Source organism: Triticum aestivum, chromosome 4A, assembly GCF_018294505.1.
Source record: "Triticum aestivum cultivar Chinese Spring chromosome 4A, IWGSC CS RefSeq v2.1, whole genome shotgun sequence".
Lineage (NCBI taxonomy): Eukaryota > Viridiplantae > Streptophyta > Magnoliopsida > Poales > Poaceae > Triticum > Triticum aestivum.
The window spans coordinates 557,449,436-557,460,086 of record NC_057803.1 but is presented as its reverse complement, the minus strand read 5'-3'; the positions used below and the strand labels follow the sequence as shown (position 1 = coordinate 557,460,086).

General features: G+C 44.1%; 1 protein-coding gene across 2 annotated transcripts; it reads right to left on the bottom strand.

Annotated features, from left to right (window-relative positions):
* Positions 1–3,880: 3,880 nt before the first annotated feature.
* On the bottom strand, positions 3,881–8,191 carry LOC123086941 (CBS domain-containing protein CBSX3, mitochondrial). Of its 2 annotated transcripts, none has more exons than XM_044508808.1 (6): positions 7,972–8,191; positions 5,843–6,106; positions 5,674–5,755; positions 4,639–4,712; positions 4,417–4,477; positions 3,881–4,331 (listed from the first exon to the last, which is right to left on the bottom strand). In XM_044508808.1, the coding sequence occupies exons 2-6, from the start codon at positions 6,098–6,100 to the stop codon at positions 4,189–4,191; spliced, it is 618 nt and encodes a 205-aa protein (XP_044364743.1). In that variant the 5' UTR covers positions 6,101–6,106; positions 7,972–8,191; the 3' UTR covers positions 3,881–4,188. The 2 variants fall into 2 exon arrangements, with proteins under 2 accessions (XP_044364743.1, XP_044364744.1); XM_044508809.1 differs by having other exon boundaries at positions 7,654–7,994.
* Positions 8,192–10,651: the final 2,460 nt, after the last annotated feature.

Below are 10,651 nucleotides of genomic sequence, written 5' to 3'. Positions count from 1 at the left end.
AGGGAGGTGATGTCCGGGTCACGCGGTCGTTTCATTTCCCACCCAACTACCCAAGCATTGACCTAAACCTTAAACTCTTTTATTTGAAAGATTAACCTTTGAAAGTAGGTGTAGAAGCATATCCTTGAGCAAGCCCACTGCCATGTTGAAGTGCATGGACAAGCAAGGCAATCATTGATCTAAACAGAATTTGTGATTATTTCTTCGTCACAAGCGAGGTAACAGTATTATACTTCCGTCGAAAAGCCATCAATTTTGACATGATCAATAGTACTACTCTCTCTGCTCCATAATGTAGTGCATATTTTATTTTCTGAAGTCAAACATGTCGACCAAATTTATAGGATAGAGCATCGACATGTAAAATACTAAATAAAATAAAAACATATACTTCATGATGAATCTAATGATATTGATTTTGTATTGTGACTATTGGTATGTTTTTCTTTGAACTTGATCAAACATAGGCTTGTCTGATTCAAAAAATAAAATACGCACTACATTGTGAAATGAAGGAGTATGTATAATCTCGTTTGCTCGTTTGCGACAAACAAACAGTCAATTCGGGAGCAGATTATTACTACCAGTCTCCTGCCATGGATGGTGGGTGAAGAGTGAAGACGACTTGCGGAAATTGGTTGGAGTAGAAGGCTTTTCCACCAGAGGGTACCTCCAATTATCTCCTCTTTGCCTCTGGGTCGATAGATAAAAATGCAAGGCTTATCTGCTCATCTCATGTCCCTATTCATGTATAACTTTTCGGGTTGTCTCACTTCTCTGGCTTGTAGTTGCAGCCATCTTCTATAGGAAAAAACTCTCGGGGTACCATCTGCTAAATACTTTCGCCGCCTCACTGTTTACTTTCTGTGACTGTTTTGGGACGAAAACGACGTTCAAATATGTGCAGAAGGTCGGGCAGTATTGAACTTCGAAATAGATTGGACTGTGAATCGCAAAAGAAGAAGAAGAAGAAGAAGAAGAAGAAGAAGATTGGACCGTGGCCTTTGGCTCCTTCAACTACGGAGGCCAGGTTTGAGTCCGTCCAGTCGTGCTGCAGGCTTGGTGGGCTGTGCGGGCGCATCCTCACACACAGAGGAGCAGCCAGCTCCGTGGCATTTCTGAAGTCACCTCTCTATCTTTTTTTTTTCTCTGGAGCTGATCCTTCAAATTTTAGATTCTCAAATGTCTTCTTAAATCTTAACTCACATATTTGATCTGCTAAAAAATTATGGTTTCTAACTGAACTCTTAAATTTAACTAGCATTTTTCACACAGGTTCTCAAAAAATCATTTTCACACAATTTCACTCAAACGAAGATTGAAGTAGTCAATTCGATAACACATTGCATAACATGAAATTTAAACTACATTGCATAACATAAGATTTAAGCTGTAAATGAATCCCTCTTGAACAATATATTCGAAGGGCATGACCTGAGGACCTGCGCAAGCATATCATCCTTATCGTGTACACTGCGGTATACGATTGGATATTGTTTCCGAAGACTGACATTCTCTAACCACTTGCCCTCCCAGAAATAAATAGTCATCCTTAATCGCGACAAATCCAAAACAAAAGGATATATATTTTTTACCGCCACAAGCCCAAAGATGTGAATCTTCAGGTTTTCAATATGCCAGAGACACAGTTTTTGGCTTAAATACTTATTGTGTAACAAGGTTTGTCAACATCATTATTTGAACAACCATCTACTAAGACATCATTTTTTTTTACCTTGAACGTCATTCTCGGTCTTTTAAAAAAAAGCATATACTAAACGCCCATCCTCCGTGATTTACTAAGTAAGGCATCATCTTTTACCTGAAAATCATGAATGCCTAAACCACTTTTGTCTTTCGACCACGCTCTTGGTTAGATTTTCCAGATGTAGTGTATTCTCTTGATCTTCTTGCAAGATGTACTTCTAACTACAAGTTTTTCCCGACTATAAGAAAAAGAACTACGTTCTCTCCGAATTAATTGACACAATCTCTATACAATGTCTTAATTCGGATCGAAGCTGATGCCGTTGTAGGGGAGGTGACAAACAGACCATCTTTGACGGCAGTTTTGGTTGTAAAACGAAATCAAACAATATCAATTTTAAAATGGAAAGGGAGAAAATGCCATATCGTCTGAAGAAACTGACACCTCTCAAATGTCACCCTCCCTGGCAAATGTTCGCCAAGTAAGGGGGGTCCTTTTTACTACAAACTCTCGTTTGCTCATTTGCGACAAACAGACAGTCAATTCGGGAGCAAATTATTACTACCCTCCTGCTATGGATGGTGGGTGAAGATGACTTGCGAAAATTGGTTGGAGTAGAAGGCTTTTCCACCCTCTGATTATCTCCTCTTCGACTCTAGATAGGTAGATAAATAAATGCAGAGCTTATCTGCTCATCTCATGTCCCTATTCATCTTTTTCTAAAAAATGTCCCTATTCATGGACAACTTTTTGGGTTGTCTGGCTTGTAGTTGTAGCCATCTTCTAGAGAAGAAAACGCTCGGAGTTACGGAGTATCATCAGAAAAAACAGTACTCCCTCGGTCCCTAATGAAAGATGTTTTTTAATATTAGTATAGTGTCAAAAACGTCTTACATTATAAAACCGAAGGAGTAAAAAATTATACGCGAAATAAAAAAGAACAGAGGGAGTATCTTCGTCGCGTCACTGTTTACGTTTTGTAACTCTGTTTTGGGGCGAAAACACGCTCAAGTTTGTGCAGAAGGTCAGGTAGTTATTGAACTTGGAAACAGATTGGACCTGGCTCGAACAGCTACGGCGGCATGGCGCTGGTCAACAACGGAACGGGCGGCCAGGTTTGAGCTCGTCCAATCGTGCTGGACAGCTAGAGGCTTGGTGGGCTGTGCCGGCGTATCCTCACATATAGAGGAGCAGCCGATCTTTCGAAATTTAGACTCTCAAAAGCCTCTTTAAACCTTCTTTCTTTGAATAGTTTAAATTGCTTATCACATATATGTCAGGTGGTCTTCTTAAACCTTAACTTTTTATGTTTGATCCGCTAAAATGATGTGGTTCCTAACTAGACCCTTAATTTAACTTTCATTTTTCACACAGCTTCATTCAAGCAAAGATTGAAACTAAACAAAGATTTAAACTAGTCCATTCAAACACATTGCATGCCATGAAATTTAAACTACATTGCATAACATAAAATTTAAATTACGATCAAATCCATTCCGAATAATATATTTGGATGGGATGAACTCAGCACCCGCGGCTGGAAATTGTTTCCGTGGACTCATATTGCCTGCCTAGCCACTTGTTCTTCCAAAAACGAATCTACGAACCATCCTTAATCACGAAAGATCCAAAACAAACGAGATATCTTTTTCCCGCCATGACCAGCCCAAAGGTGTGAATCTCCAAGTTGCAATATACCCAAGGCACAGTTTTTGGTCTAGATACTTGTTACACAACAAAGTTTGCTAAATGCCAAGGACACGGCATCATCTTTTACCTTAAACGATGTTCTCAATATAAGTGGTTTGAATATAGGGGGGTGGAGCACCAAGTGCTCCTAATCCGCTTCCGTTTGAACTACCATTTATTAAGTAAGGCGTAATTTTTTACCAAGGTCACGAATGCCTAGACCACCTTGGTCTTCGGCTTACAAACCACGCATGTGATGTATTCTTTTGATCTTCTTGCAAGATGTACTTCCTTTTTTGGCTTTTTTGGCAGATTTTCAAGATGTGCTTCTTGCTACAAACTTTTCGCCGACTGCCAGAAAAAGAACTACAACTTTCACTTACCTTGCATGACATTTTTTTTAGAAAAGGAGGAAGACCTGCATCTGGTCGATGCAACCTTGCATGACATATCAAAGCTAATGTAGCGACACATTTAACCGAATGACAGTCGACAACAAGGGGTAAAAAACATTAGCACGGTGAAACTCAAGTATCCTTTCCGGGTCACTCCCAAGCTTTATTCTGCGTCTATCACCATCAGCTGAGATGGATGGTCTATACGCTCCAGAAACAAGCACGCGGCGGCGCGCGGCCACGGAAATATGCACTAAATAAGCAGGAAAACATCACACACGCAAATTCAAGTTCAACAGCCATTGTCCGCGAAGAAACACGGCCTATTTCGTCATCATCACCCTGGTCGTTATTGTAGAGTTCACTCAAAGGGACGCCCTGCAAAACGGCTGGGTCCTAGTACCCACCCTGGATGTAGGCGTTGAGCCGGTTCAGCTCCTCCTTGTGCTCGCTGACCACCGCGCGAACCACGTCGCCGATGGAGACCATCCCCATCATCTCCGTGCCGCTGATCACCGGGATGTGCCTGATACGCTTTTCTGCACGCCGTGCCATGGTTAGGGTTCAGTGCTTTACAGAACATCTGGTGTGCAACGACGAATGAACTCGATCAGGCGGGCTTACCTGTCATCAGCTGCATTGCTTTCAGGACTCTGGTTTCAGGTTTCACCGTGATCAGCTTGTTCTGTCAAAATGATGCTTTGTCAATGAAGCTCGGCGCGTTCACATAATTGTGATTCACATGCTTATGACTAGAGTTTTTGTACTAATTTTATTCAGGGTGTACGGGGCACAGAGAAAATCAGAACATCCCTGAAAAAAATTGAGAACATGGTATGAGCGTACCTCTTCGGTCATGATATCTCCAACTTTGGTTGACTTGGAGGATCGACCCTGCACTATAATTTTCCGGAGATAATCTGAAAAGGCAAGTAACATAATGTTTGTTACATAGGTAAATCTTTGGTTTACAAAGCTGCTCAGGTTTGCTGTTCTGTTCTTTTGATCACTATGTAGTATAGGTTTTATTTTCAGGCACAACATCTTCATATACTCCTATCTTGCCAGAGTGGCAGTCAGAGTTGGCATTGATGCTGGCTGATACTATTCATGGAGATTATAGGCGAAGAGGTCAATGACTCGATGCTATTATAGGTAAATGAACAAGATCTTTGCGACTGTGAGTGTTTGAGTGGCAGGCTCGAAGTTCGCAACCGTTAAGGTTCATCGGACTTCAAAGAAATTTACGCGAATTGTTTATGCTAGCTGGAGGTTCAGGAGGATCAGAGTTCAACCATTATGGTACTGGATCAGAGTTCAAGTATTTAATGGCACAATGGTCCAAAGCGTTTATGGTAGATGTAGGTCCAGGATCAGAGTTCAACTATTTAGTGGCACAATAATACATGGTTCAAAGCATATATTTTTGTACCTGAACTCTCCCTAAATACTTAATGATTTTCTTTTTGGGAACTCATGGCAACTTGCTGGCTGCAATTTCAACATGAGAATAGGATCATCAAATGTTCTTTCATATATATGTTCCACTTGATAGGGTCATACAGGCTTGTGGCACACTATCTGCAGGTTCTTGATGCATGATGCGTTAAGATTTATTCATCAGTCCTAAGATTCTTGACTGACAGTAATTATAATGCATGTAAGAAACAAGGGTTGTCATCTTTTATAAAGCATTTGCACCTTCACCATACAGCTTTTACTCACAACCCTTCATGTTATTATTACTATTTTCTTTATAATAATGTAGAATAAAGAAGGCAAGGGCATAAACCAAGAAAATGTAAGTAACTTTCTAACGTTTCCTCTTTTAGCACGTCATTTGGTCTGTTTCCATCACAGAGTGTTTATAGACCAGTTTACCTCTCTCTGTGACGATGCCCGCAATTGATTTATCTTCCCCAGGTTTAACAACCACCAAAGCTCCCACATTGTGCTGTGTCATCTGTTGAAACTCTTTTTGTCACTCAAAATCATAAATATTTTCTACTTATGGAGTAATATGACCACTGGGCTAGAAGGGAAATCATACCGATTTGACAGCATCATAGACACTATCATCAGTGGTGCACCAGAGCCATGATCCATCGGCACTCTTCCCTTTAGACTTCAAAATGTCTGCAACAGTGCTGCTCTCAAATCCACTCTCCTCTATTTGAGCAGATGATACTGACATGAAGCGTGGGAACACAGCGGGCAGCATAGCAGGCTTCACAACACTGATGTGTTGCAGGACAGCAGATTTGAGCACACTGCCATGTGATCCGATAGCTTGAATTGCTCGCTGCATTTTGTTCTGTGTCAAATCATACATGAAGAAACAGTTACTTTATTTTTAACTAAGGGGATAACTGACTTGTGACTTCTTTGATATTAGAAAGACTATTTTCTTAGTTAGAATGGAGATGTTATAGATAGTTCTTTAAAGTGCAGTGTAATTTTTAATAATATAGACCAAACAATATCTATACGTCAGAAAAATTCAATTCAATCCCAAAAATGATTAGTAAATAATATCGTAAACTGATTCTTTCAAGAAGATGAACTTTTATAGCAGGCAACACATGATATTGGGAAACACTAACTGAATAGAATGTGAAAATGAGGTGAAGTGCATATGGGGAAAAGATGGAGCTTTGGTAATGACATGTAACTCAACTGCAGAAGTTTACACTAACATGAACCCAGGCTGAAAGTAAGTATTTGCAAACGTGTGCCTCTGTCATGAGCCAAGGAGCGCGCAAGTGGCGGTTAAAAAAGGTGTTCACAAGTTTTTTGGATCAGGCAATTTGCCTTCTCGGAACTGGGGCAGAACCAAAGTACATAGTAATACAGCACCGGAGAAGGTTGATCAATTAATACATGACTTCAATATGTGGGGCTGGCTAAAACTAAGGATGCTGTCAGACAAAGCAAAGAGACTAGCTCATAACCATACAATGGCAGTTGACCAACACATATAATAAAAAAAAAGAATGTGAAAGAGTGGATAAGTGGAAGCATTTGCCCAATAATGCAGCTGTGGTCTGCTCACCGTTCCACACAAACAAACAAACCTATCTCCATCCTACAGGAAACACCACCATATCAAATTAGAGCTAGTTCCTACTTCCTAGTGGGCTGATGCAGTGAAAATGATGCTGAGCTTATCTATCATTTTGTACACTAGCCAGTAAAGAGGTAGGAAAAACCGGAGGGAAGTAATTTATGCACAGAAAAATCCGTCGAATTAGTCCTCAAATTTTCTCTTGTTGAATCATCTGCTAAGAACTGAATCCGGCACGTCGGCATAGCCACGTAGCATGTCCTGCCCACTAATCAATCTCATTTGGACTTATATATACTTTAGAGAACCCACTATCAATATGTCCACCCACCCTACTTGATGTGATGTGTTAACACAACATCTTTATATGTCTCTGGCAGGACGTTTTCAGAGTTAGCAAACTATGAGCATTTATTTATGTCACAATCAAAGCAATAAGGAATCACCAACTAAGAGGGAATCCAACTGACGCCTTTCACCCGCAACACTGAACTCTATGCACTCCCAAGGTGCTCGATTCGGCGCTATCAACTCGCTCCCGGTGCAAGAACCGAACGAACAACCGGATCACGGGCCACAAAACAAGGTGGGACACGCCTACCTTGAATGAATCCTAGAACCAAATAACTTGTATTTCTTCTACTTGTGCAACCACGAACTGATTCTGATTGATGCGCAGGAACAGCACACTACAAAACACTCGCTAATCTGGACAGACAAAACTAAGGAAACCAGCAAAGGAAACAGATCAAGCGCACTAACAAACAGAAGAAATCACAGAAAAGAATGGAACGTACTTTCCGGTGACGGCTTTCCGCCTGCTTTCAGCGTCTCTTTCCTCCGCTAAATCTAAAGTGAACAGTGGCCGGCTAGCAGAATGAGATGAAAAACAACAGATCGTGGAGAAACCTAGAGGAACAACACCGGGAGCACACTCATCTGACCCTTCTGCTCGCTTCAAGATGACAGCACGCACTGTAGACGCATTTCTTTTAGAACTAACACTCCACAGATCGGTCATGAACTAGGCAGCTAGTACTATGGATCGACCCATCGCATGGATTTGGTTGGACCGGAGGAAGGGGGAGGAGAAGGAGAGGGAGAGGCCGCTTTACCTGCGTGGCCACGGGACTGAGCTTCGGTTGTGGGAGGAGCAGCGAGTTGCGGGGAGGAAGAAGATGGGGGAGGGACGCTTGTGATGCTGGGAGGCAGTGGTGGGGGGTGACGAGCGCTAATTAAAGCGACACTCCGCTGCTCTCGCGGTGAGGTGGTGGAGGCATGTGAGGCCACTCGGTCTTATCCACACGGCCCTGTCTGCTCTGCACTTTTGGTTCCATTCTCTTTTGTTTAACCTTTTGTTTTGGACTTTCCGTTCTCCAGTTTCAGTGATAGGGTTTCTCGAGGCTGGTACTCTACTATGCGCAGTTTCTTGTAAACAATCAGGGCCGTGCCAGAAATGACAGGATGCATACGGGCTTGTGTGTGTAAAACATAATATGTTGGGAACTTGCTCGACACCCTAAACGGGGTGTGGCTTTTTCATTATATAGAGGTACCAAGGGGTACAATACAATGTTATAATATTAATACACAGACTACATATATATACAGTCTAACACCCTCCCTCAATCTTAACTGTGGCCTGAAGTACACATCAAGTTAAGATTGTGCCTACAGCCTACAAACTGTGGTTGTGGAAGAGGCTTCATGAAGATGTCAACAAGTTGATCCTTTGATGAAATGAACTTGATACAAAGTAGCTTCTGTGCAACACGTTCCCGAACAAAATGATAGTCAACCTCAATGTGCTTCGTCCTAGCGTGAAACATTGGATTAGATGAAAAATATGTAGCACCAATGTTATCACACCACAGAACCGGAGGATGTGCTGAAGTAACTCTCAACTCTCTCAACAGAGACTGTACCCATATGATCTCAGCAGTGGCATCAGCAACTGCTTTGTACTCAGCTTCAGTACTACTGCGAGACACTGTGGCCTGCTTTCGAGCATTCCAGGCGATCAGGTTAGAACCCAGAAATACCGCATATCCCCCCGTGGATCGCCTGTCATCAGGACTGCCAGCTCAATCTGCATCTGAGAAAGCTGAGAGCTCACACGAGGGCGCAGGCTGAAGAAGCAAACCATAGGAGACAGTAAAACAGATGTAACGCAGAATGCGTTTCACAGCTGACCAATGAGATGTCCTGGGTGCATGAAGAAACTGACAGACACGGTTGACTGCATAGGAGATATCAGGCCTGGTAATAGTAAGGTATTGCAGACCACCAACGAGACTGCGATACTCAGTAGCATCCTCGGGTGAAAGAGCATCTCCATCAAGGGCAGATAACCGATCAGTGGCAGACATCGGAGTAATAGCATGTTTTCACTTCAGCATACCAGCACGACGCAGCAGATCCAGGGAGTACTTCTTCTGTGTAAGAGTCAAACCAGAAGAAGAACGTGAAACCTCCAGACCAAGGAAAAAATGCAAGGCACCCAAATCCTTGACAGCAAAGGCACCACTGAGTGCAACCACAAGACGATTAGCAGCAGCATGGGATGAACTGATGAGAATGATATCATCAACATAAACCAGAAGATACATCGTAACCTCAGGACGCTGAAGAAGGAACAGCGATGTGTCTGCAGTGGAGGGAGTAAACCCAAGTGCTCGAAGAACAGAGCCAAGACGAGCATGCCATGCACAAGGAGCCTGTTTTAGTCCATATAGCGCCTTAGTCAGACGACAGAGATGACAAGGGCGTGCAGGATCGACAAATCGAGGTGGCTGGCGCATATAAACCTCCTCCTCCAAAATTCCATGGAGGAAAGCGTTCTACACATCAAGCTGACGAAGAGACCATCCACGAGTGACAGCAAGAGACAACAGCAAGCGAATGGTAGTAGGCTTGATGACTGGACTGAACGTGTCTTCATAATCAAGACCATACCTCTGTTTGAAGCCCTTGGCAACAAGCCGTGCCTTGTAGCGTTCGATGGAACCATCAGCATGTCTCTTGACTTTGAAAACCCACTTGGAATCAATAACATTGACACCAGATACTGGAGGAACAAGCTGCCAAGTGTCATTTTTCTGGAGAGCCTGAATCTCTTGTTTCATAGCAGCGTGCCAGTAAGGAATACTCAGTGCAGCCTGGAAGTGTCGAGGCTCAGCAGTGGGATCAGCAGCAATGTGAGCCATGCACGCGGCTAGCCATGCCACAGTCCCGTCCTTGCGTTCCTTCGGACAGAAAATGCCCGACTGACTCCGCGTACGAGGACGAAGAGGGACCACAGGCCGTGCCGGCGAGACCGTCGCAACCGGTGATGGAGACAAAGCTGCAGCATCGAGAGAGCTGTCACTAGGGCTCCCTGACGACGACGAGCCAGGCGAGGCCAGCCCACTAGCAGCCGAGGCGGGACTGACCGGGTCCAGCTCCAGGCCGGTCGAAGCAACCGCCGACCGAGGCGAAGATGCCTCCAGGTCGGGCGTGACCCCTCCTGGGTCAGGCGGAGCACCAGCCGAAAGATTGGGCGAGGCCAGCGGCACGCCAGGCGAGGCCAGCCGAGGGCCAGGCGGGGCGCCAGCCGAAGGACTGGGCGAGGCCAGTGGCAGGCCAGGCGAGGCCACCCGTGGGCCAGGCGAGACCGGCGCCCGCACGGCAGCCTCCAGTGGCGATGCAGGGGCGGGTACGCGGGTCGAACCCGTTATGCATGGGACATGCACGACCCGAGCAGGAGCTGCCGCGTCGGTTTCCCCCGGCAAGCTTTCCTCCCCGGCAAGGTCTTCG